This window comes from Sus scrofa, chromosome 16 (assembly GCF_054392235.1).
Source record: "Sus scrofa isolate SSC_HxYL_T2T_F1_AM1 chromosome 16, Sscrofa_HxYL_maternal_Yorkshire_Landrace_v2.0, whole genome shotgun sequence".
Taxonomy (NCBI): Eukaryota; Metazoa; Chordata; class Mammalia; order Artiodactyla; family Suidae; genus Sus; species Sus scrofa.
In genome coordinates this window covers 81,501,595-81,529,285 of record NC_139398.1, presented here as the reverse complement: position 1 = coordinate 81,529,285, position 27,691 = coordinate 81,501,595, and the positions used below count along the sequence as shown (strand labels likewise).

The following is a 27,691-nucleotide window of genomic DNA, read 5'->3' as shown; positions in this document are numbered from 1 at the left end:
GCAAAATCTTGTCCATTTGATTAGATCCCACTGGTTTATTTTTGCTTTTATTTCTGCTGCTTTGGGAGACTGACCTGAGAAAACATTTGTAAGGTCGTCAGAGAATATTTACCTATGTTCTCTTCCAGGAGTTTGATGGTGTCTTGTCTTATATTTAAGTCTTTCAGCCATTTTGAGTTTATTTTTGTGCATGGTGCAAGGGTGTGTTCTAGTTTCGTTGATTTGCATGCAGCTGTCCAGGTTTCCCAGCAATACTTGCTGAAAAGACTGCCTTTTTCCCATTTTATGTTCTTTTATCCTTTGTCAAAGATTAATTGACCATAAGTGTCTGGGTTTATCTCTGAGTTCTCTATTCTATTCCGTTGGTCTAGAATGAGTACGCATTACTCAAGTAAAAAGTCAGGGGAAGAGCATTTCAGATAGAAAGAACAGCACATGCCTTGTGAGCTATGGTCAGGAATTTGGGTCCTTTTAAAAAAAATTATTGGAGGGAAGTCCCATTGTGGCACAGAGGAAATGAATCCAACTAGGAACCATGAGGTTGCAGGTTTGGCCCCTGGCCTCGCTCAGTGGGTTGAGGATCTGGCATTGCCATGAACCGTGGTGTAGGTCACAGACACAGCTCGGATCTGGCATTGCTGTGGCGCAGGCTGGCAGCTGCAGCTCCAACTGGATCCCTAGCCTGGGAACCTCCATATGCTGTGGTTGTGGCCCTAAAAAGACAAAAAAAGACAAAAAAAAACTTTATTGGACTATGATAGAACACTTAACACAAGATCTATACTCTTAACAATTGTTAACTACAGTACAATGTTCTATAGTAACACTATAGAACTTACCCATTTTATTTATTTATTTATTTATTTACTTTGCTTTTTAGGGCTGCATTCACAGCATATGGAAGTTCCCAGGCAAGGAGTCCAGTTGGAGCTGCAGCTGCCAGCCTATGCCATAGCCACAGCAACGCTGTATCTGAACAGTTTCTCTGACCTATACCACAACTCATGGCAACTCCGGATCCTTAAAACACTGAGCAAGGCCAGGGATCGAACCCACAACCTCATGAATCCTAGTTGGGTTCATTAAGCACTGAGCCACAAAAGGAACTCCCTTAACTGAAACTTGATGCCAGTAGTTGAATAACTCTCCATTTCCCTCCTCCTCTCTGCCTCTGGAAACCACCATTGGGAATTTTTAGAGCAGGAGAGTGATATGATCTAATTTACATTTTTGAAGGATCTCTCTACCTCACTGTTCTCAATCGGGGATCATTTGTCCATGTAGAAGACATTTGACAAGGTCTGGAGACATTTGGGGGTGGGCAAAATGGGGTGGGGGGGAGCTAGTGGAGTCTAATGTAGCCATTAGCAGTAGCCAGGCATGCTGCTAAACACTCCATCAGAGACATCATCCCACCACAAGTAATTGTCTGACCCCAAAATAGCAACAGTTTGGGGGTTTGGAAACCCTGCAAGCTGCAGTGTGAATACAGTATTTCCGATTTAAAGAAGGGAGACCAGTTAGGAGCAAAGCGTGTTTGTTTAGACCATAGATGATGGGCTTGGAGTAGGGTGATTGTTTTGTGGAGCTGGTGAGGAGCGCTCTGACCCAGAATGTATTGTGAAGGTAGAACCAATGGGATCTCTGATGTATTAGGGATGGGATGTGATGGATAGAGAGCAGTTAATGTTTCAAGTTCCAGTGACTGAAAGAAGAGTGACAGCATTTGCTGAGATAGGGGACATTTGTGGAGGAACAGGTGTGGAATGGAAAGAAATGAAGGGTTCCATTTGGAACACGCTGGGTCTGAGATGTTTGTTAGACACTCAAAAGAAAATATGGAACAGGCTCATGAGCCTGGAGGTGAAGGAGAAGGTCCAGACTGGACTTCAACATTTTAGGAATCATGAGCATGCAGTATGTAAATCCATGGGACTGGATGAGGTTGTCTTGGGAATGAGTCTGGATAGTGAATAGTTCCAAGGGCTGGACCCTTGAACTATAGAGGTCATCTGATGACCATCAGAAGGGGCTGAGAAGGAGCCGCCAGTGAGAGAGGAGGAAGAAAATCAAAAGAGCTGGTATCAGGAAGCCAAGTGAAGGGAATATGTCAAAGAGGCTAGCACAAACGCCGATGTCAGAAGTTGCCAAGATCAAGAACGGAGAGAATAGGAAATGGGACACCAGGATGTCACAAGACTTATGAGCTAATGGAGCTCACTGTCTTTAGCAAAGTGGAGCAGGACCATAATATGAAGGGGTGTTTACATAATTCTTTCTGTAAAAAGTCTGACCCCAAACTTCCATGTCTTCTTATCAGAAATGTATTTGTGTATGTATGCTGGTATATTATTCCCCTCTGCAGTCGTTTTTGCAAGAGAAGAAAGAAGGAAACAAAGGGAAACCTTTGATTAAAATTTATATAAAGTGAAATTTGATAGTGATTTATGGCTCATGTTTATCAAGCAGAAAGGTCCAGCTTCTAGCCTTGTGTATGACCTTGGGATTTGGGGGTGGCTGAATCCAGAATTTGTTTTAATGACAACTCCCTGGATTCAAAGAAGCTTCATTTTTTTTCTGGTGATTTAACTTTGAGAGTCTCATTCTTATTAATGACGTAAAATACAATTTTTTAGAGTAAGATATGATCACCCCTTTTGTGTTCCCTTAATTTTTCTGTCCCTTCACATCTCTGGGTAAGGATTTCCCTGTGAAAACAGATGGACCCCTACTTCTACATCAAATTCTACCTCCCAACCCCACCCTTCCTCAGCTATTTGCAGAGAGTATTCAACTGGGCTAGAACTAAGCACATGAATAGCCTCTTGACCAGTTTTGAGCTAAGATGGGTATTCCTAGAGGTAGGTTTTGGGAATAGGCTTGAGCACATGTTAGAGATCATGAGGAAAATAGTCTTCTCTTTGGCCCTACCTCTGATTCTATCAGTAAAATATGTAAGAGATCAAATGAAAGTCGGGGATGTATTGGGTTGGGTTGGAAAACTGTGAAGTTTAGAGGAGGTCAGTCTTCAACTGCAGAGTAGGGGTGGTGACAAATGGCAAACCTGCAACATATGATCTTAATCATGATAATAATCCCTACCATTTTTTAGCTGGTATCTGCAAGCATTATTTCATTTAATCTTGGTAACAACCCTTCAAGTAGCCATTATAACAATTTCACTTTTACAGATTTTTTTAAAAGTGAGGCTCAAAAAGACTGCATAAATTGGCCAAGATCACACAATTAACAAGGGACAAGGCTGCAGATCAAACCCCAGTCTGACTTCAAAACCCACTGGGTCAATTACTATGTTATCCTCCCAAATGAATACAGCAGAAAACCCTCAGCTTGAAGCTGGGGATTTACCTCCTAAACCTAGCGCCAATATTAATTTTGAGGGTGACTTTGGGGAAAGTCATTTAATCTCGCTGAGCCTCAGCCTGGTTTTCCTCACCCGTAAAATAATCAGGACACCGTTGATGATCCTCGAGGTACCCTCTAGTCCTTGTGTCTTAGTCCTTGCGTCATGATTCTAACGCATGATATCAAAACTTTATGGCCTCTCATTTGCAAGGAGCACTTTGATTTTAAAAGCAGTCCTCTGCTATTGTATTTGATCTCTGCAACAACCACGAGGCAGGCAAGCATTACCTCCTTGCTTGTGTTTTACATAGAGATGGGGGAACAGACTTGAAATGAAGTAGGTTAACACAGCTGCTCCACAGTTGACTCTTCCAATAGACCGGGTATCCCCCCTCCTCCCTTAAGTCAGGCATTTTTCTCCCCTCTGGGTAATATACCATTTCTGCATCCCAAGAAGATTTTTGGTATGAATTTCAATGTTAAATGCTAAATGCTAATGGGAACATGTACTGCCAGGCCCCCATCCACACCAGGGTACAGGGGTTAAGGGATAGGCATAGCGGGTGAGGACCAGTTCAGCTCCCCAGGAATAGTACCTGAATAACAGAGACTCAGGCAAGCAACCCCTCTAGACAGGATGAGAAGGAGGAAACTGGACATTTCTATATAATGGGAAATGCAATGCAAGGGTGTAGATGTCACTGTCCAGGGTGCTAAGGTAGCTGGTTTTTATAGTAGCAGTTTTGGAAAATATTCTACTAGAATATTTGCTTTTCCCAATGCCCCTCCCCCATTTCAGAAAATTTCTTCATTCTCTGCTAAGATGCCCTAATCAGAATTCTGGGAGACAGGATAGCCTAAGGCTTAAGGGTCAACTCTGAACTCAGACTAGTTCTGTGTAGACGGAAGACAAGCTTTGGTTTCCCCATGCATAAAATAGCACTAAATACTTCTTCCCTCACAGTGTATAATGAAGAATAAATATAAACATCTTGCAGAGTATGTGGCACAAAACAGTCACTCCAAAATAAGGGAGCACTCAAAAAAGTAGTAAGCCCTGTCCTTCACCTTCTATATTTGATCAATCTTCATATAGAGATTCTACCTATACTGCTACCATGGTGGTTCAGGTATTCATAAGCTCTGATCTGGGCTCTTGCAATATTCATCCCCATGTCTCCGTTCTTGTTGCCACATGACCCTCAATCCATTCTCCACTCTATGTGGTAGAGTGATTTCACCAAATACATGAACTGACTCATGTTACCTCCTGCTTTCCATCTCTCATTGCCTTTCTTCCACAGACTTTCTCCAGAACCTCAAGACCTTGCATGGCCTCCTCCTCAGCCTCCTGTCTCACCCTCCCCACCAGAGTTCCCACTGTATCCCTCTGCCATCTCTCCACTGGGCAGGTGGCAGGGGCAAGGGTCATTATTTCCTTCACTCCCATACCTTTGATTTTTGTCATTTTCTGTGCCCTTAACAACCCTCCCTGCAACACAGCTCTCCCTGGAGAATCAATTCTTCAGGTCGCAGCTTAGACAGTCCTTCCCCCAGTAAGACTAGGTATTTCTCTCAGCACAGGGCCTTGCACAGAGAAGGTACTTGATAAATATCTGCTGAATAAATGGAGATGAGTTACCATATCAAATATGATTCAACGTTGGCGTCTTAAATCCCTACAGACTGAGGACACAGAGTCCAGAGGACACATACAGTAAATGACAAGTGATCTGCTCAGCTCCTGGAAGCCAGACACATGTTGTCCCTTTTTAATCTTTTTCCAGCTTTGTCTTCCATCCCATAGGCTTCTCGTCCTCACCTACATCCAACCAAAGAGACACAAAACATTCCTTATGGGAAGAAAGTTTATCACATCTCTCGAAAACTCTTTTATCAGCCAGAGCTTTAAAAGCTTGCATTTTCATGACTGCTAATTAGAACCGTCAATTTAGTGTAAGGCACTGGAAGAAGTAGGGTCTCTTGGAAGACAAAGAGAGATTAAGAAATTACTTTGGCAATTTTCAGAGTGATTTATGATGGGTATTGTTGATGATCTTATTAATCTCTTTTTCAAATATATGCTGACAGAGAGCTCATGTTGCCTATAATAAACTGGTATAGCCCATGCAAATCCCTATTAATATACTAGTTTGGGGAACACATATGGGAGGATATAAGCAGAGAACAAATGTTTGGCATCTAAAGGGAATTTTGTTTTCAAGTCTGTGTTTAATCCAAGGAACATTTGTTAAGTGTCTAATACTTTAGGAATTGTGAAGAAATCACAGTTGAAAATCCCACCTCTGCCCTCCAGGTGCTTTCCATCTAGTTGTGCAGAGGTGGAGCACGACCACTCTAAAACCAGGTAACACGCGAGGTAGAGAGGGCAAAGAGAGGCAGGTCTGGAGGACTGGAAGGAGACCTGGGCACCGAAGTGATCTGTAAACACAAGGGCAGGCAGTGGGGAGAGCCTGTTCTCTGCTGCCTCCAGCCCAGGGTCAGGCACTTAACAGCATGTGATAGAACTGCAGCAGGCATGAAAGAAAGATGGAAGGGCAGTCAGGTTCTGGTTCCAACCTGTCAGAAAATATGTGACCAATCGCTGATCCTCAAGCTCCTTATCTGTAAAATGGTAACTGTGATGAAACATCTTCCTGGGAGATTGTTGTGGGTGAGAACTGGTGGTGGCCATGATAGCTGTCCACCAGATATGCTCAGCTTTCCTCCTCTTGGGCACAGGATAGGATGGCATATCCTTTTCCACATTGATGCCAGGCTGCACTCATTTTATCTCATCTGGCCAATGAAACATGAAAAGAAGGAACATGTGTCAATCCTGGGAAGAAATTTGAAGAGCCAGTATGTACCTGGGAATATTCCAATGGACACATGCCTTGTCCGTCTTGGCTCCAAAGGGAGGGTCAGGCGAAAACAGCCCCCAACCAACCTGCCTTGTACATATGACATGAGCAAGAAATATAGTCGAACAGATGAAAAGTGTTGGCAAGTGTGTGCATAAAGTGGAACCCTTGTCCACTGATGTGGAAATGCAAAATGGTGCAGCCACTGTGGAAAATAGTATGGAGGTTCCTCAAAAAAATTAAAAACAAAGCTACCATGTGATCCAGCAATCCTACTTTGAAGTATTTATCCCAAAGAACTGGAACCAAGATCCAGAAGAGATGTTAGCACTTCCACATTCATTGCTGCAGTGTTCACAACAGCCAAAATATGGAACAATCTAAATATCCAATGGATCAGTGAATACAGAAAATGCACTATGTACATTAAATGAGATATTACTCAGCCTTAAAGAGGAAATTCTGCTATATGCAACAACATGGATGAACTTGAAGATACTATGCTAAGTGAAAGGAACTAGCCACAGGAGGAAAAATGTTGCTTAATTCCAATTATATGAGGAATCTAAAATAATCAAATGGGTAGAATAAGAGGATAGAATAGCAGTTTACCAGGGACAGGGGAGTGGGGAGAGTGGAGAGTTGCTAATCAATGGGAATAAAGTTTCAGTTAAGCAGGATGAACAATTTCTAGAGATGAACTGTACAACAGTGTGCCTATAGTTTACTGTATTATACATTTAAAAACTTGCAGTTTTTTTTTGTTTTCTGGGTTTTTTGTTTGTTTTTGCTTTTTAGGGCTACACCTGCGGCATATGGAGGTTCCTAGGCTAGGGGTCCAATCGGAGCTACAGCTGCTGGTCTACACCACAGCCACAGCAATGCGGGATCCATGCCACATCTTTGACCTACACCACAGCTCATGGCAACGCCGGATCCTTAACCCACTGAGCAAGGCCAGGGATGGAATCCACAACCTCACGGTTCCCAGTCAGATCTGTTTCTGCTGTGCCATGATGGGAACTCCAGCATTTAAAAACTTGTTAGGAGGGTAGACCTCATATTGAGTGTTCTTGCCATAATAAAATAAAATTTTTAAAAAGGAAGAAATAGATCTAGTTGTTTTAGGCAAAGATTTGGGTGTCTTTTGTGATCACAGCATAACATGTCATAGCATACAGAATTTAATAAGGTGAGAAAACCCTTCATACAACCTAGGATAAATATAACAGCTAGTGAAGGGACCCCAAAAAAGTGCTGCACTGGGAGAGATTACACCTGACTAAAGGTGTAGGGAAAACTTCATGGGGGAAGATGTCACAACATAAGATGGATTCTGAAGTTGAGAAGGCTATGTGGGGACATATAGAGAGAGAAGGAAGAAAAACATATGAGGTATGCACAAATTAAGGAACTCAGAATGCAGGGAAGAAGAGGGTGACCAAGCAGTGGACGACTAATAAAAACAGGAGTGAGGAAAAGTAGCATGGATCAGGCACTTACTGTAGGCCCTTCTCCATCCTGCACGATGTACGTGTATTCATTCTTCACAACACCCTTATTTGGTTTCTATCATTATCGTAACACAGCCCAGCAGCTGAAAACAACACAAATTTGTTACAGTTCTGTAGGTCAGAAGTCCAGTAAGAGTCTCCCTGGGCTGAAATAAAGGTGGCAGCTGGGCTGTGTTCCTTTCGAGGGGCTCTGAGGCAAAAATCTATTTCCCTGCTCATTGAGGTTGTTGACAGTTTTAAGTTCCTGTGGTTGTCGGATTTGAGTCCTTGTTTCCCTGATGGCTTTCAGCTAAGGGTCCTTTCCAGCTTCCTCATTCCCTGGCTCATGGTCTTCTTTCCCTATCTTCACAGTCAGAAATGCAAGACCATTTTGAACCTCTCCCCCCTCTTCTCCTGTCTGCTCTCTCTGATCAAATCTCTTCCTCTTTTAAGGGCCAGTGTGATTACATTGAGTCCCCTTGGATAATCACCCTGCTTGAAGGTCCCTAATTGTAATTTTATTGGAAGAGACTCTGGCCATCTAAAGCCACAGATTCACAAGATCGAGGCATTGGGGCGCAGGTGTCTTCGGGGAACCGACCTTCTGTCTTCCACATCCCCATTTTGAAAGTGACGAGTGGAAGCTTAGTTGGTTAGGTAACCTGTCCAAGGTTACCACCAAGTTCTTGGCAGAATGATTCTTGATCCCAAGCAGCCTGACACTAACACCTTTGTTTTAACTGCAGACTTTATTCTGAGGATGTAAAGGGGAGTAGAGGACCAGGCTAGCCGGAACCATGGGGTAGGGGCTTAGTGTAGCCACTCAAATGGCAGGCACAGGAGGTGGTTTAAAGGAGCCCCTGCCTAGTGACTTCCAGTCACACCTGTTTTCCACTGCTATGTAACCAAGTACCATAAACCGAGTCATTTAAAACAGTACCCATACATTACCTCACAGCTCTGTCTAAATTTGTGATCAGCCTTTTACAACATTTTTAAAGAAACAATTTTATTGCTATCACTTTATGCAACAATTTGCTCTATGACAACCACTTTGCAGGGCAAAGGTTCTGAGGAAACATGATTTTATGACTATGTAAGGATTATAGAAATAGCTGAGACACCAGCTTCCCCAAAACGGGTGCCCCTAAAGATTTTGAAATCACTTTATGACCTCATAGAATAAATGATTCCTCATGTAATCATATTTTGCCATTAATTGGCTTAAAAATATTTTCTTTTATAGATAGCTCAGAGGAAATCATGGCAAATGCCTGCTTACAGAGTTTCTTATTCACGCAACAATTACTGAGCCAGTATTGAGTTCTAGGGAATTATGAATAAATATAAAATCTTCATGATGTGATGATTTAGAGTGGTGATAACAGTGCATAAGAGCAAAATAAGGAGTTATCCTAGCAGGAAAATAGAAGAGTTCAAAGAAATGAAAAGTGAGGAGAGGAAGCAGCAGCCAGGCAGGCTTCTCAGAAGAAGTGACCCTAGTAGCTGGGCTTCTGATCATTAAATACAGATTCTGTGCCCTGGCTTCAGTCCTATGATCTAGTCCTCTCTTCACTCTCCAGGCTCATCCTGTGCTGCCAGTTACCTTGAACCAGGAAGGCTTTTCCTGCCTCCAAACCTTTGCTCAACCTACATCCTCTGTCTAGAATGATGTTTCTCCAGCCTCTTCACACACTAGCTCTCAGCTTAAATGTCATCCACCCAGAGAGACTTTCCATCGGCTCCCTGCTACATCAGTTCCTTCCTTCCCGTGCCACTCATCAAATCAGTGATGAGAGAACAACAGTGTGCAATGGCCGACATGAGGAAGTATTGCTATGATCTCTATTTTACACAAGTGAGCTGAAACTCAGAGAGGTGAGGGCACTGACCCAAGGTCACACAGTAAGAAGAAAAGATGGGATTGGAACCCAGCTTGGATGATCCCATAATCCGTAATTTTAACCACTATGTCCTAGGTTTTCTTAATCATAATAAATTATATGATTTGTATGCATATGTTATAGGTATTCACTTGGAAAATCAGAAGGGAGGAAAAAAAGAGAAAGAGCCTGTAATCCAACTACCTGGCTGGCTCTTATAGTATCTTAGTTTATATACTGCCCAACACTTTTCTCTGTCCAAGTTGACTTTTCCAGTGTAGCCACATGGTATCGTCTGTTATAACGTGCGTTTTTCACTGAACAGCAACTGAAAACTTGCCATGGCCTCTTTCATTTGAGAAGAGTCATAGCTGCTTGTACCAGGCCTCTCCCCTGATCCAGGTGGCCAGGGAAGCACATTACACCTCATCCCCACAACAGCGCTCTTCAGTTGTGCCTATTATTATCCCCGTTTCATAGATGGATGAAACCGAGGCTCAGAAATGTGAAATCACTTGCCTCACATCACACAGTTAATGACCGTGGGGGTCGCGCAGGAGGTCCGTGCAGCTTCTGAACCCCTCCTTCATACATCTTCTCTGTCTCAGAAAGAGCTTTCCTTTTGATGAAATGATTGAGAGGATTGGGGGTGAGAGCAGGGAGGGAGGGTGTCCCTGCCTCCGGGGCTGCCCTGCTAGCCTGGATAGGAATATGTGGGAGGGAGTGTCTGAGCATGCAGGCAACCAGGTGTGATGAAACAATGGAGGATTTTAATTGGTTATTTTAAGTAAAAAAAGCTCCTTGTGCTGGAGCAAACCCAACATGAATTAAAGCAGAAGTATGCGTTGTGATTTTCTCTCCCACTTGCTAATGGGTAGGGGTCTATTTTTAAAAAACCCACAACATTCCACATTTTTTTTTTCTGCTTTTTAGGGCCACACCAGTGGCATATGGAGGTTCCCAGGCTAGAGGTCATAAATCAGAGCTGTAGTTGCTGGCCTATGCCACAGCCACAGCAATGCAGCATCCAGGCCACATCTCACAGCACAGCTCACAGCCAACACCGGATCCTTAACCTACTGAGCGAGGCCAGGGATCGAACCCACATCCTCATGGATACTAGTCAGGCTTGTTGCCGCTGAGCCACAAAGGGAACTTCCGCAACATCCCACATTTAAATCTGCTGCCCACTGTAAGGACTTCAAATGCCCTGCAGGAGGTTGGGGGGGGGGGGCGCAGAGGTGATATTTCAGGGCCTTGCCAGGTCCACGGAGGCAGGGACCCAGGTCCCTGGAGCACACCTCACTTTCTGAAGCCAGCTGGTGGCTCAGCAAAGAGTAGGAGCTCTCAGGAGGCTCCAGATTCAGGAAAACATATGTTTTGGTATTATGGGCTGGCCAGCAGGCAGTTAGCTATAAAAAGAGAGTGGCTTCTTCTAAGAATGTACCCAAAGAATATCTGTGGAGGAAGTCCCATTTTTAACACCCAGTGTGGTGCCACAAATTCCTTTGTGTCTAGGAGCTGTGGGGAAGTGGTACCTGGGACCTGAGAAGATCAACCTTGACAGAGGTGGTGGTCCTGGTTCAGGCTGGACCCACCTTCAGCACAATGAAATCACACCATTGGAATTCCATGGATCTGGGCCCACCTGCAGGTCCATCAGGTGCTTTTTGAGCTTACTTAAATTATTTCGTCTCTCTGAGCCTCAGTTTCCATGTTTATCAAAAGGAGAGTGGAATATGCCTACCCCTCCTGAAGAGAGTGATACCCAGTGTTTTATGCAGTATCCAATTCAAAGTAGGTACTCAAGAATGGTGGCTGCCAGGTGCTTAACATGCTTTGGGCAAAGTGAAATTTTTGCTTGTTCACATTTTTGTCCCATCTCCATACCATAGCACAAGCTGTTTCTGCTCCAGAAAATACCCATTCCAGAGGGCTCCAAGTTTGCTTGCTCTGCATATGCCAGGAATATGCTTCCTCTTCCATGCTGCCTTTCTAGATTTCTGCCACTTGGATGGTACTTTCCCCACCTCTGCACTCTCAGAGCACTTAATCGTGACTCCCCATGCTGCTCATTCCAGCCCAGGTATCACAGTTGCTGCTGTGTGGGTCATAATCACTCTATTAAAGTGATTTATTTGAGAAGCAACTTCTTAGGTATTTCTCATCACACTTGGTATGTAGTCAGTGTTTCATAAACACTATGTAATCGTCCTTATTCGGCCTGAGCTCAGTGAGCACCTCCTATGTGCCAGGCACTCTGCTAGGTGCCAGGGATTTAGCAGTGAATGACGAAGTCCCCGCCCTCTTAGAATTTCCATTTCAGAGGAGGGAGACAGATAATAATGAATAAACTCATCAATAAATACACGATTATATAAAGATCACATTAGACTTTGATAAGTGCTATGAAACAAAGAAAACAAGGTCAGAGGAGAGAGACAAGGATGGCAGTGACAATATTTAAAGAGCTATAAGTGAGGAGGTACCGTTTGAGCAGAAACCTGAAAGGCAGCGGGAGGTTTAGGATAATTTCAGTGAGTTGAGTTCCAGGCAAAGGGAACAATTCCTAGTGACCTAACATGGGAAAGACTTGGGTACGTTCTAGGAACTGCATGAAAGCCAATGAGGCTGGAGCAGAGGCATGGCAGGAAGATAGTTTAAGATGAGATTAGAGGCAGGCAAGATAAGGTTGACCTTGGCAAGGCACTTGGATTTTATTTTCTAAATGGGTCAGATTTAAATGGGGCAGGGGGACAATAGGATCCTACTTATAGTTTTAAAATGTCCCTGTGGCTATTGTGTGGACATGGGATGTACCAACTCAAGAGAAGAAGCAAGGAAACATGGTACCGATATCTAGTATCTAGAATGTTACCAGGGACTGTGGACGATGACTGGATTTGATGGACTGGGTGTGAGCATGAGAGAAAGAGACAACCAGAAACGTCCACCTGGGGAGTTCCCATTGTGGCTCAGTGGTTAACGAACCCAGCTAGGAATCATGAGGACATGGGTTTGACCCCTGTCCTTGCTCAGTGGTTTGGGGATCCAGCATTGCCGTGAGCTATGGCATAGGTCGCAGATGCAGCTCGGATCCCCAGTTGCTGCGGCTGTGGCGTAGGCCAGCAGCTGCAGCTCCGATTTGGCCCCTAACCTGGGAACCTCCATATACCACGAGTGCAGCCCTAAAAAGACCAAAGAAAAAGAAATGTCCACCTGGCACTTGGTATGAACAGCGGGGAGGACACAGGTGCCATTTTCTAATGAGGAAGATGGAAAAGAATAGGGACCCAGGAGAAGGACTGGAATTGAAACGTGGAAGATTTTAGCATCTATATGTAAGGGTCCTGGGCTTGGAAGCGGTCATCTAGGGAAAGAAGGCAGACAGGGATAGGAAGAGAGCCGAGGCCTGAGTTCTGGGCACAAGAATTTGAGATTAAGTGGAAGGGAAAAACCAGCAGAAAAGACTTAGAAGGACCAAACTGCAAAGTAGGCAGAGATTGAGGGGTGTATGGCACCTAGAAGCTAAGAGGACTGTTTGCAGAAGAAATCAGTATCACAGCATCCTCATCATCACAGGTGGCATCTTGAGTCCTCCTAGGTCTGTGCTCAAGTGCAAAACATGACCTGCTCTTTGAATTGCCACAGTTTTGTGAGATGGAATTCAGTATTTCCATGTTCAGAGGTGGAGACCAAGGCTTAGAGAGTGAAATAAAGAATTAGTACATATTTTAAAAATGAATGAATTGATCTACATTCATTTTTTTTTTTTTTACAGCCGCACCCATGGCATATGGAAATTCCCAGGCTGGGGACTGAATTGGAGCTGCAGCTGCCAGCCACAGCTATAGCCACAGCAACTCAGGATCTGAGCCATGTCTGCAACCTATACCACAGCTCACAGCAACACCAGATCCTTAACCCACTGAGCAAGGCCAGGGATCAAACCCACATCCTCATGGATGCTCGTTGGGTTCATAACCTGCTGAGCCACAATGGGAACTCCCTACATTCATTCTTTTTGCAAACTGTGCCTATAATACCTCCTATAGCCTACCTTAATGGAAAATAATAGGAACGTAAGACCATCCCTCTTTGAAACATAGCTCTGCAAGTTCTAGAACAGCACACTAGCTTACAGAGTGCCAGGCTTTCCTTGGAGCTTGTTGTCCAACCCCCAGATCCCCACCCCTGAGACTCAGCATAGGAGCCCACCCCCCTCCCCCGTGCTGCTAGAACACAGTGACCCGCAGCTGGGCAATTAATGTGAATCACTCCCGCTCTGCCAGGGAAGCGCTGAGTGATTTGCAGCTGGACCCTTTGCCAGCCAGACACAGCGCCTTGGATGAAGTGGCCTCATCAGTGGAATTGTTGCATTTGGCCAGCATTTCCCTGGTCTGGGAACCTTGGTGCCCAATACCAAGTGAGCCTCTCTCTGAACATAGCTCAGCTGAGTAATTATCAAGATGGACCTTTTTTTTTCCTCCCAGTAATTTAGAGGCAGGCTATCTGAGCCTCTGCCTTCATGGCTCGGTTTCCATTACTTTTTAAAAATAGCCATTTGAAGCAAATGACCGAGGGAAAGAGGTTGAGCTCAGTGACCTCTTGAGCTCCTCTGAATGAAGGCAGGCAGGAAGTGCCCTTTCTGTCCCCTTCCTCTCGGGATGACAGGACATGCTTTTGATATAAAGAAGAATGTCCGTATCCAACTCCTTGTCAAGAGAGGTCCTGGAGAGGAGGAGGATGAGAGCAGAAGCTGACTGCTATTTACTAACTCCCTACTCTGGCCCAATATATCTGCTTTCCTGAAGGCCCCTGGACATCAGCTCTGCTGCCCCACCTCCAGCCAGGTCATTCCTCCAAAGGCCATTTGCAGAGTTCCATCTTGAAACTCTCTATCCATGCCAGGCACTGTGCCTCATGCTTCATTGGTATTTTTTTCGTTTTAATTCCTGTCTTTTTTTTTTTTTTTGCCATTTATTGGGCTGCACCTGCGGCATATGGAGGTTCCCAGGCTAGGGGTCTAATCGGAGCTGTAGCCACCAGCCTACGCCAGAGCCACAGCAACTCAGGATCCGAGTCGCGATTGCAACCTACACCATCCGGCATTGCATCCGGCAACGCCGGATCCTTAACCTACTGAGCAAGGCCAGGAACCGAACCCGCAACCTCATCGTTCCTAGTTGGATTCATTAACCACTGCACCACCACAGGAACTCCTCCTTTTAATTCTTTAGAATACCTTTAAGAAGTTCCCATTGTGGTGCAGAAGAAACAAATCCAGCTAGTATCCATAAGGATGCAGTTTGATCCCTGGCCTTGCTCAGTGGGTCAGGGATGCTACGTTGCTGTGGTTGTGGAGTAGGCTGGCAGCTGCAGCTCCAATTCGACCCCTAGCCTGGGAACTTCCATATGTCACAGCAGCGGCCCTAAAAAGCAAAGTAAAACAAAAACAAACAAACAAACAAAAAAACCTTTAAGAGGAGTTCTAACTATCCAATTTGTGAAGGAACTGCCCAAAGAGATTTAGTGACTTGACCAACGTCATACAGCCAGTAAGGAATGACAGGATTCTATTCTGTCTTGTCTGACCCTGAGCCCATTCTCTTAACCCAGTGCCTTCTCCTTTCTCCCTGAAGGTAGCTCAAAAGTAACTGTCAAAGCACTCAGTCCAGTACTTTATCTGGGGGTGGGGGGACTAATAACTAGAGAGGTGAATTTTAAATGTTGCATATGAGCTTAGATTGAAGGTCTCTGAGGTTCAGAGTAGGGTTGAGGGCAGGAGATGTTAAACTAAAAGCCACGGGCCACATCCAGCCTCCTGTTTTTGTAGTGAAAGTTGGCCTGGAACACAGCCACAGGCCTGTATCTGCGGCTGCTTTCAGACTACACCAGCATGGTATTATGATAGAGACGATGCAGCCCTCAAAGCTTGAGATAACTACCTGGCCATGCACAGAAAAAGTTTGCCCCTCCTCCTCTAGAAAGACAGACCCAAGCTGTGCAATTAAAAATGCACATTCCAGAGTTCCTCTCATGGCACAGCAGAAAGGAATCCACCTAAGAACAATGAGGCTGTGGGTTCGATCCCTGGCCTTGCTCAGTGGGTCAAGGATCTGGTGTTGCTGTGAGCTGTGGTGTAGGTCACAGACTCGGCTTGGATCCAACGTTGCTGTGGCTGTGGCATAGGTGGGCAGCTATAGCTCCAATTAGACCCCTAGCCTGGCAACCTCGATATGCCACAAGTACAGCCCTAAAAAGACAAAAAAAAAAAAAAAAAAAAAAAGCACATTCCAAGGGCCGGGGTGAATCCCAATCCATGACCAGGACGGGAAATGCCTGTTAGAACACAAAGATGGCCCAATCCAGTCCTTGCTGTTTTTCATCAGCATCAAGTTATGCATTTAATGATAGGCACTTCATGTCTTGTTAACCAGAGAAAGAATCCTTTGCCAGGAGAAACTGCTTGCATCTAGCATCAAACTCCTGCGGCCGGGTCAGGATGGTCATGACTGGGTGGTCATGGGCTGTCGTTAGAGCATTTCCTTCTCCCACTGCCTCTGCCCACCCCCACCCTCACCCCCACCCCGGGGAACCACCAAATCCTGTCATTTTGATCTCTTCAACTCTTTGTCAGCTGCATCTTCCAGTGTCTGTGGGCTCCATTTTCATTCAACGCATTGTCATCAATGTTAATCAAGAAATAGCATAAATAACCATCCAGTGACATGCTTACAGCAGCCTGGTTGGAGCTGTAGGGGCAGAATGACTGTGGTGTAATAGCAGTGCAGAGGGGGCTGCTCAGCACCAAGGTGGAGAAGTTTGCAGAGGACAGGGTCTCTCGTTCGGTAACTCCTTTTCTCCTCTGTCGACCTTGCCTTCTCCCGCCCCTGCAGCTTTCTGCTTGGCAGTCTCCTACTCAAACTTCAAAACCTCGTGCAAGTTTCTCCTCCTCTACTAACTTTCCCAGACTTCTGCCAGCAGAGTAACGAGCGAGCCCTTCTGTGTTCCCTTACTGGTGCTTTATTTGTCACACTAAGATAATATTGCAAGTAATGTTTATGATATTTATATAATACGGCGATGATGGCTTTACTGAGTATTATGCTCCAGACACTGGACTTCAGACAAGACACTTTACAGAGAATCAGGGTGTCTGACCCCAAAGCTTGTGTTTTAATCATGAGGCTGCATTAATTTCCCATTTTCTCCCATGAAGGGCGAGGCTGTCGTGGGGTCTTCACTTTTTTCTCCCTTGTGCCCACCAGTGCCTGCCACACAAGCAAGGCTGGTAAAGTGAAGGAATAAATAGCATGATATACACAGTTCTAAAGCATCCCATCTCTTGGTTATTCACAAACTAACCTTGCAACAAGATTTTACAGTTATAATTAAGGTCCCACATCAGTTGACTTTAAGTTTTTCCAGATGAGCTTAACCCAAGCCAATGAGCCCTTTAAATGCTGAGAGTTTTCTTCAGCTGGTGGAAGTCAGAAAAATTCAAAGAAGGAGTGCCCATTGGGGACTCAGTGGGTTAAGAACCTAGCTAGTATCCATGAGGATAAGGGTTCCATTCCTGGCCTCGCCCAGTGGATTAAGGATCTGGTATTGCCACGAACTATGGCATAGGTCATAGATGTGGCTCAGATCTGGTGTTGCTGTGGCTGTGGTGTAGGCCAGGAGGTGCAGCTCCTATTCAACCCCTACGCTGGGAACGTCCATGTGCCACAAGTGCAGTCCTAAAAGGAAGGAAAAAAAAAATTCAAAGAAAGAGAGGGATTTGTCACATGCTCATGTGCTTGAAGGTGGAGGGGGCATTTGATGAGGACTGCAAGCTATTTCTAAGGGCTGAGACCAGCCCCTGGCTGACAGCCAGCAAAGAAACAATGACCTCTGTCCCACAACCAGAAGATGAATTCTGACAACAACCTGTGAGCTTGGAAGCTCCACATGAGAACCACAGCTCCAGCCAACAGCCCGACTGCAGCCTGATGAGACACTGAACAGAGAATCTAGACACCCTTACCCAGACTGCTGACCCGCTGAACTGTGAGATAATACATGAACACCATGAGAAGCAATTAAGATCGAGGTGATGGTATCCAGCAATAAAAAATAAACACGGGGGTTCCCATCATGGCTCAGCGGTTAACGAACCTCACTAGTGTCCATGAGGATGCAGGTTCGATCCCTAGCCTCGATCAGTGGGTTAAGGATCCAGTGATGTCATGAGCTGTGGTATAGGTCACAGACCCAGCTCAGATCCCACATTGCCGTGAGCTGTGGTGTGGATCTCAGATGCTGCTTGGATCTGGCATTGCTGTGGCTGTGGTGTAGGACAGCAGCTACAGCTCTGATTTGACCCCTAGCCTGGGAACCTCCATAGGCTGAGGGTGCAGCCCTAAAAAGACAAAACGATAAAAAAAAAAAAAAACCCACAAACAAGTTTCCTATCCTGTGGAGATGCTGCTGGCCAGACTGCTTCGTGTGGCCCACAAAGGTTCCAATGAGCAGGACAAGAGGTGAGTGTTGGCAGTGATCCAGCATCATGGAGACACCACAAGTCAAGGAGGTCCATGTCCATCTGCAGATGAATCAGATGGTGGTGAGGGAGGGCGTGCTCTGCAGTGGCCGGAGTCCTGGACAGGAAATTGGAAGTGCCGGCTCCTAGTCCCAGCTCTGCCACTGCCTCACTGTGTGGCCCTGGGCAAGTTCCTTTAGCTGTTTTCCCTGTGGTCCTTCCATCTGTCAGATAAGGATGTTTGTCCCTCTCCCATCCATTTCCCAGGGCTATGAATCAAGTTCAAGTAAGACAAAGCCACAAAAATGTGGCCAACAAGCCACCTGAATGGTGGCCAATTCTGGAGGGACATTAAGGGTTTTCTCAGTCACTTAGGGAGTCTGAGGAAGAGCCATGCCAAGTTATGAGCCTAATGATATTCAGGTGACGAGGCAGACCTCCAAGGGGCTCAGATTACAGCTGTTGCATCCCAGCTAAGAAAAGTGCTGCTTTGCCCTGCGGCTCCCTAGGGGAATAATCATCATCATAAAAACAATGTCTTCTGTTCAACAGCACTTTTCAAAATACTTTCCCCTCAATCATTTTAATTCCTACAGCTTGTATCTGTCAAAGGAAATGAATGGATGAGAGTCTTTCTATTTCTGAAAGTTCAGGTTTCTCACCATGGGTAAATAGGTTCATTCTCATCCTTTAAACAGAGGAAGAAGACTGAGATCCAGCTGGGCAGGCAGCCTAGGTTATGGGGATGCAACAAAGACTCTTACTCCTAGGTCTGACTTTTTTTTTTTTTTTTTTTTTGTGGCTGCACCCATGGCATAAAGAAGTGAATCCAAGGTGCAGCTGCAACCTCCTTTAACCCACTGCCAGGCTGGGGATTGAAACCCTGCCTCTGCAGCAACCAGAGCCACTACAGTCAGATTCTGACCCACTGTGCCACAGCAGGAACTCCCCAGCCCTGACTTCTAATAATTCATGCCTCTTGGACTGAGCTTGGAAAATACAGAATTCTTAGGTAAAGATTTGTGCCAGGTCTGAACTGAAGGGCGATAGGGTTTCATTCACACTCAAGTTCCATATTATAGGTTGAATACAAATGAAGTTTTGGAATCACATCCATCTTGGAGAACCTGTCCCTTCAGCCCTCCAGTTATTCCATGATGACACTTGCTGGCTGTCAAATAGCAAAAGTTTTCTTTGCTGTCTTCATTAACGGGACAAAGGCAGGGATGAGGGGAATACCATGCAGGGGAAGCTGCTCTCAACACCCAGCTGATAAATATTAATGAAAGGATAGGAAAGGAGCCATTAGTCTGGAACTTTCCTGGGAGAACTTTGAGCTGCAGCAGATGATACCCAAGTTGTGATACCTTAGCTGGACCTCTCAGTTCAGTCATATTGGAAAAGGAATAGCCATTCTGAACAGGCAGTTTGAGGCCATGACTCCAGATATCCTGGAAATTATTCCTGGGCTCTAGAATCTCATGTGAATAGAACCATTAGGGAATGAAAGAGGGGGCATTCATGCATTCACTTGATATTAAGGCTGACTTCATGCTGGGTGCTGGAGATTCAACAAGGCACAAAAGAGAATGTTCCTTTACTCTCAGAGTGGAGAGAGGTTTAGGGGGACAATGACATAATCACACAGACCAATGTCAGGTAGCAACTGCAATAAGAGGTGCATGGGTCTCTGAGAGTTGTATGCTTGAATGCTGAAAAAGCCAGGACTAGGATGAGGTCAGAAGGATAAATAGGATTGAAGCACTGATCAGGAAAAAGAGCAGCAAGTGATAAGGATGAGAGCTTTTGGAGTATGAAGGATCAAAGAAATTCCACCACAGAGTTATAGACTCTGTGTTGGGGGTGTGGCACTGAAGTGTGAGCAAGGAGCCAGACCACTCAGGGCCACCGGAGAGCTGAATTTTGTTCCAAGTGTAAGAGAAGCACTTTGATGGGTTTTATACAATGAAGAAGCATGCTATCATCAATGTTTTCAAAAAGACCATGCAGGCTGCCTTTTTGAGAACTGATTAGGCAGAGAGTAGGAGGGTGGGGGCAGGAGAGATGAACAGAGGCCAGAAGTCCAGTTTAGATGCCATTGTCATCATCCAGAATTGGAGAAGCAGCAGCATCTTCACACGAGCCTGGACACTTGTATCTGCTCCCCCCTAAGATGGATAGAGCACTGAACTAGTTATCAGCAGACTGATAGGATCCTAAGTAAAACTGTGTATTTATCCCGGGACACTGGGAGAAGGATTTTTGCCTCTGTATACCTCATTTTGCTTGACTGTCCAATGGAAGCCGTGCATCCCAGTTCACTTATGTATGATTTCAAACTGCGAGCTCTCTCGGAGATGGGAGGAGTGTAAAAGGAAGCAGTCTCTGCCCTCAAGTGATGCTTGGTCCTTCCTCTCTCTGGCTTTTTGTTGTGTCCCCAGCACTGAGTGCCCTGGAGGACCAAGATCAGGCACCAAGTACCACATCTCCATAAGTAGTTAATCAATTGAACATCTTCAGAAATGGGGAAGCTCACTCTCACTCCCAGGGAAAGCCTTGGACCATCCTGCCCCTCAAAAAAAAAAAAAAAAAAAAAAAAAAACTTCCTCAAATTTAGCTTGTTTCCTGTCACTTCCGCCAAATGCACCTAAATCAGGTCACATGGTACAGGCCTCACATCAATCTGTCAGTCTCCAGGTCATTTCTTCCGGGAAAATGTCCCCTTCCTGCAGCTGTTCCTCAGATGACATGGCATTGTTCCACAATCCTGCTCTCATTCCTCTGAATAAGTCTCTTATCTCCCTCTTCATGGAAGCATCTAGCAACAGTATTCTCCATAGATCAAGAAAGAACAAGTCTTCATTGGATTTCTTGGGGTGAGCACCATCTGCCTGGAGGGAAAAGGAGTCTCCAGGAAACTGAAACCAAGTAGAACACACAAGAATGTGGCAATCACACAGAGAGGGTCGACAGAGTCTTGAAAATAGAATCAAACAGGCCAGCAGCCCTGGGTACTGCTCCTGGGTCAGTGCGACTTGGGACTTTTGTGTTTCTTTATCTGTGAAACTCACAGTTTGGATTGGTGATTGCTCTGGATGGTAGGCATTAGCTTCTAGTTAAGCATTGTCACCTCTGAGCTTGAGGCTGTCAGAGCACATGTTATAAAGGCCTTAAGGGTGCAGTGGCTCCAGAATGACACTTCCTTAATAAACCGGGCAGAATGGAAGGAGAAATGGAATGCAAATAGCTCTGTCACTATCTGATTCAGTAAGACTCGATGCCATGTCTGGCCACCACATAAAATCACCCCCTGTCACATCTAAATCACTGGTAATATGAATTAGAATAAGACTGGGAAGCTCTGGGCTTGAAATCTCCCAGGCAAATCCAAATAATCACAGTGGAACTCTTGGCTGGTCATGTTCCCCTTCACTGTGCCAGGCATAAGCAAAGAGAACAGGACTCTAAGATTAAAGATAAAATTCTCACCTCCTGTATGATTGGCATACTTGCCATTTTGATCCAGAACAAACTATCTTTCATTTTTTATTTCAGCCCCAAGTTCTTTCTCTGTGCTAAGGAGGAGAACCTCACCTACACCCACCAGGGACATCCCCTGAGGTGGCTAGATGGAGTGCCGTGCTATTGTCGTCATTCCCTTCCAATCTGTCCCCATTTCCCTTCCTTCCAGTCCACCACTTCAGCAGTGTCTGCCAGCCAGGAGGGCAAGAGTGAATAGGCAATCCGAGAACATTTCTGGATGTGATCACATAGGTGCAACATGTGTGTAAAGGCACTTGCATTTGTATGTGCATGCGCATACCTTTGGTGTACGTGTAACTGCATTCAGTAGATATTGGGGATGTTGCAGGCAAGGGCTATCATATCTGTGTCTTTGCTGGCATGCGTCTCGAGGTGTATGTGTGAGAGTGAGCATGAAGATGTACCTGCAGGGCTGTGCCACTCCCGATGGGCAGCAACCCCACAGGTCCTTATCCATGACCGGGAAAGAAAATGCGCAGGAGACCCCAACGTTTGAATTCTCATACCTTTCTGACAGAAGAGAAGGTGCGATAGGGCTGGACAGCTCTGCTGATGGGCTCAGGCGGCCCACAGCCCCCCCCCCCGCATAGCCTTCTGTCATTGATGCCTGTGCTTCTGACGCCTCTCCCCTTGGCCTGCAGGTCCCTGTCCGGCCGCATCGTTGGTGGCGTCTGGTGGTTCTTCACCCTGATCATCATCTCCTCCTACACGGCCAACCTGGCCGCCTTCCTGACCGTGGAGAGGATGGTGTCTCCCATTGAGAGTGCCGAGGACCTGGCCAAGCAGACAGAAATCGCGTATGGGACACTGGAAGCAGGATCCACAAAGGAGTTTTTCAGGGTAGGGACATCCCTTGTCCCAAGGGACTTTCGCAAAAGGGAAGCACTACTGTCATTAGCCTATGCTTGTCCTTAGAGAGCATGATGTTACAGGCAGCCAGGGAAACTGCGTAACCGAGTCTAAGTCAGAGAAACTCAAGACACTCCTCGGCTTTCTACAAATCCCTGAGAAATCGACCTTCCTACACATTCATGGAAACTCCAAAACTCTGTGTTGAATGAGACCCCTTATGTATACCAGTCCGTGTCAGGTTCTCTGAGGGCTGCAAACGATATGATGGAGTTCCCATTGTAGCTCGGCGATAACGAACCCAACTAGTATCCAGGAGGACACAGGTTCAATCCCTGGCCTCACTTAGTAGGTTAAGGATCCGGTGTTGCTGTGAGCTGTGGTGTAGGTTGCAGACACGGCTCGGATCTGGTGTTGCTGTGGCTGTGGTGTAGCCCAGAAGCTGCAGCTCTGATTCAGCCCCTCTTAGGTGTGGCCCGAAAAAGAGAAAGGATATGACCACAATTCCCTTCCTGCTCCTGCCAGGACCTTCAGCCTTCTTAGTAATTAATTAGGATCAAGCTAGATACAAGGTCCCCACCCAATGCCCTGCGTCCCTCCTCAGAAACTTGATAAAACAGATGTTATATGGAAAATAATTACTGGAATAGGAGGTAGTGCCAGGAGAGACGGAAAACGTGAGTGAAGTAGAGGTGGTGGGGATATCTTGTGCCTGGAGGCCCTGAGCGAAGGCAGAGAAGCAGAGCGCTTAGGAGCACAAACCTTTAGGTCAGCCCCATCTAGGTCCAGAAAGTGGCTCCATACTTTACCTGTTCTGGGGCACTTAGGCTCTTTGATGCCATTTCCCCATCTATAAAATGAGACTATTTCCCTCCAAGAGTCATTATGAGACAAAAAGAGATGAGACATCTGAAATACAAGAAAACAGGAGTTCCCATTGTGGCTCAGCAGAAAGAAATCTGACAAGTATCCATGAGGACGCAGGTTCTATCCCTGGCCTTGCTCAGTGAGTTAAGGACCAGCTGTTGCCATGAGCTGTGGTGCAGGTCACAGACGTGGCTCGGATCCCATGTTGCTGTGGCTGTGGTGTAGGCCAGCAGTTACAGATCCAATTTGACCCCTAGCCTGGGAACATCCATATGTCACGGTTGCAGCCCTAAAAAGACCAAAAAACACAAAGCAAAGGGAAGAAAAGAAAAAGAAAGAAGAGAAGAGAAAACAAAGAACAACCAATGAAGCCTCCACTTCCCATTAGGACTTCAGGGGTTGTAAGCAACCGAGAGCCATCGTGAAGGAGGAGTAGGGATAATAGCCCCAAAGGACAGACCGGTAAACATTTCTAGACATCAGGAAAGCAAGTCGGGCCTGGGTGGGCTCATTATGCTCTAGGCAAAAGCAACAACTTGAACAAATGCCCCAAAACAGGAAAAGCTGTCATTTCCTGGACTTTGGACATGTTCATCTCTGGGGCTGAACTGGTGGCACAGGGAGCTGCCGTATATTTGATCAAATAAAAATAATAATAAACAATTGCTACCACTTCCTTAGCATATAGTATGAATTGAGTCCTATGCTAAGAAGCAACACATTCCATGACTTATCTCGCATAATCCTTTCACTAGAGGTGAGTTAGGGATTTGTTCTCCCCGTTTTAGAGAGGAAGCTCAGAGAGGTAAAAGTAATCACCCAAGGTCACACAGCTAAGAAGGAGCTAGAGAAGAACAGAGAGTAAACCTCTGCATTGTCTCTGGCAAGAGGGTGCAGATGCTGTGCACACCCACTGGGTTTGTACTGCAACTTCATGGAACACACCCTGGACTCTGAGAGGACCCCCCACTGTGCTGTGCCCAGGCTCTGCATCAGGGTCTCTGCATTCTAGGTGACAGGCAGAAAAGGGACCAAAGTCTAAATCATGGCTGATCCAAGCTCCAAGGCTAAAATCATCCATCTTCAACATACTGGAGAAATATAGTAACTTAGAGGCCACTTGGTCAGAGTCTTTTTTTTTTTTTTTTTTTTTTTTGTTTAACGCTCCACCCTCTGCATATGAAATTCCTGGGTCAAGGATTGAATTGGAGATGCAACTGCAGCCTATACCACAGCCAAGGAAACACTGGATCTGAGCTGCACTTATGATCTATGCTGCAGCTTGTGGCAAGGACAGATCCTTAACCCACTGAGCAAGGCCAGGGATTGAACCCACAACCTCACGGAGACTATATTCGGAGCCACAATGGGGACTCCAGAGTCTGTCATTTTAGAGCGATACATGACTTGCTTAGCCTAATCCAACTAGTTAGTAGAAAAACCACGTGTAATCTCATCACAATTCTCTAACATTTTTAGCCTGCAACTAACATGCAACGGCAATGCCTGGTATTTGTCCATGAAGCCCAGCCTGTGTCCTGGGCCCTCTGATGCAGTGGGGAACCACCCCATCCACTCGCCCATTACATATGCATGCTCTCATCCCCAAGATATTAACACGTCAGGAGTTCCCATTGTAGTGCAGTGGAAACAAATCCTACTAGTATCCATGAGGCTGCAGGTTCAATCCCTAGCCTCGCTCAGTGGGTTGGGGATCTGGGATTGCCATGAGCTGTAGTATAGGTCACAGATGCGGCTTAGATCCCACATTGCTGTGGCTGTGGTATGGGCCAGCAGCTGTGGCTCCATTCTACCCCTAGCCTGGGAGCTTCCATATGCCAGAGGTGTGGCCCTAAAAAGAAAAAAAAAAAAAAAAGAAAAAGAAATTGAGGTGCAGGGAATTCATGATGTAAGTCTCAGGGTTGGATACAAAACCTGAATTTTCTCATTCCAACCCAAATATCCTTGCTGCTGAACCACACTGTCCTAATGGATTGTGTCATTAAGAAATTCTTTTTGGGAGTTCCCATCGTGGCGCAGTGGTTAACAAATCCAACTAGGAACAATGAGGTTGCGGGTTCGATCCCTGCCCTTGCTCAGTGGGTTAACACTCCGACATTGCCGTGAGCTGTGGTGTAGGTTGCAGACGCGGCTCGGATCTTGCGTTGCTGTGGCTCTGGCGTAGGCCAGTGGCTACAGCTCCAATTCGACCCCTAGCCTGGGAACCTCCATATGCCATGGGGGCGGCCCAAGAAATGGCAAAAAGACAAAAAAAAAAAAAAGAAATTCTTTTTGGTTGCACCCATACCATGCAAAAGTTCTGGGGCCAGAGACCAAACCCATGCCACAGCAGTGATCTGAGCCCCAGAAGCAACCAAGCCAGATCCCTTAACTGCTGGGCCACCAGGGAACTCATTTTTTAAAGATGGTGCAGGTGACTAGATGGGCCCAGAGGCAAATCCAGTCTCATCCTCCCCTTTTGTAGTTGGGGAAATGGAGATCCAGAGAATGTGTGTGCTCTAGCTAATTCAGAGGCCAGGGTGGGACTTAAGACATAATCTCTCCATTAATAGGTACAGCAATTGACAAATTACTGCCTCTTGTCCAGACCGAAACGTTAGGCATCTAGAACCAAGGCAGTGCATATTCTATAAGCTCTGTGTCCTAACCAGGTCTACTTCAGGAGACTGGGCAAATGGGGTGTAGTTCACATGCTAACTCTGATTGATCAGGAGTGCTTGCCTAGAGTTCTATGCTGAGGAGTATTCTGAAGTCATGCCTGGGCTCAGCGTGGAAGAAATCCTTAGTTGATATCAACATCTGTCATGTGTGTAGGAAGGGAAACTGGTATCAAGCCAAACAAGGGTAGGGTGCGGTAGGGCCTTTCTACCCTAAGGTAAAACCGGGAGGAAGGACGTAAGTATCAGCAGTAATTGCATGCTTATGGAACCATTACCACATGCCAGATGCTGGCTTATGCACTTGACCCCTGTTGTCATACAATCTGCACAGCAACACTGAGTGTGTGTGCCGGGGCCGGGGGTGGGGGGGGGGTGCAGATTGTACTATTATTACCATTGTCAGGAGAAAAACACTGAAGCTCAGAAAGTTTATGTTACTGGCCCAGAGTCACACAGCCAGTAAAACATAAAGCTTAAAATGAGCGAGGCAGCCAGTTGCAGTGCAAAGGCGCTAGGTGTGTGGTCAGGACATGAGCTTTTATTCCTTATGGCTCTGCCGCTAGCAGGCTACGTGACATTGGACATTCATCACCACATCCTGGGCCTCGGTTTCTTTACCTGTAAAATGAGAGCGCTGCTAACCTACACATCCCATGAGCCCTTCCATCTCTGTGACTCTGACCTCAGGAAGGATCCCACCAGGACTTTGGAGGGTGGGAAGACAATGACCCACCGCCCCCATGAGGCAGAAGGAGGGACTAGTGTGATGAGAATTCTTCCATCCCCTGCCTCTGAAAAATCTGGCTTCTCGTCCCCATCGCAGCCTTGGCAGCCCCAACCCAGAGTCACTTAATCCTCCATTGACAGTTTAATTAAGATGTGTGAAGGGCTGTGGGAGCTGCAGATGATAGGAGAGATCCAAGAACAAATACCCCAAGCATGTTTCCAGTCGCCCCTGCCACTCACGCTGCCCGCACCTTCCCGGAGATGAGATTTTCTGGAGAGTCCACTCCGAGCACCTGTGAGCACAGCCCTGGCATTTGAGGCTCCAGGGTGAGGCTGAGAGGATGGACATATTAATTTTCTGCATACCATCGCCCAGAGGGCTCTTCAGCTCTGCCTGTCAGCAACCCCATTCCCCACTGTGGCCATCCTGTCAGGTCAAATTGCATCTTGCAATGGCTCTGCTGCGTGTTTTGTTGGTTTTGTGCCTGGAAGATCGTCAGCCAATCTGGTCACAGCTGAATTGATATATTTCCCTGTTTCCTATGGGAGAATATTCAAGACGTTGTAGAGGCAAGAATGGGTCCTGGGTATTTCTTTCCCTAATTGGAAATCTTCCTTCTCTTTTCTCCTTTCTTCTTTCTTTTCTCGTACCTGGATATTGTTGCTTGAATGAGGAATCTTCATGTAAAGAATCAAATATTTCCAGTTAGCCAAGAACTGAAAGGTTATCATGCCCAAACTCCTTATGGAATAGATGAGGAAAGTTAGCCATAGAGAGAAGACTAGAATCCAGGGCTCCACCCACCAAGTCCAGGGTCTGATCCAGATTATAAACCCTACCATGAAACAAACAAACTTTACAGACTATAAAGTCTTATAACTCACACTACCAAAG

The 27,691-nt window shown here is 45.9% G+C and overlaps 1 protein-coding gene across 3 annotated transcripts in view; it reads left to right on the top strand.

Moving 5' to 3' along the window:
• The window catches only part of GRIA1 (glutamate ionotropic receptor AMPA type subunit 1), a 323,898-nt gene that overhangs the window by 254,889 nt on the left and 41,318 nt on the right, over positions 1-27,691 (top strand). For all 3 annotated transcript variants that reach the window (XM_085001892.1, XM_021077008.2, XM_021077009.2), the window contains one exon: positions 22,315-22,513. In XM_085001892.1, the coding sequence (XP_084858018.1) occupies positions 22,315-22,513 (199 nt within the window). The remainder of the gene's footprint in view (positions 1-22,314; positions 22,514-27,691) is intronic.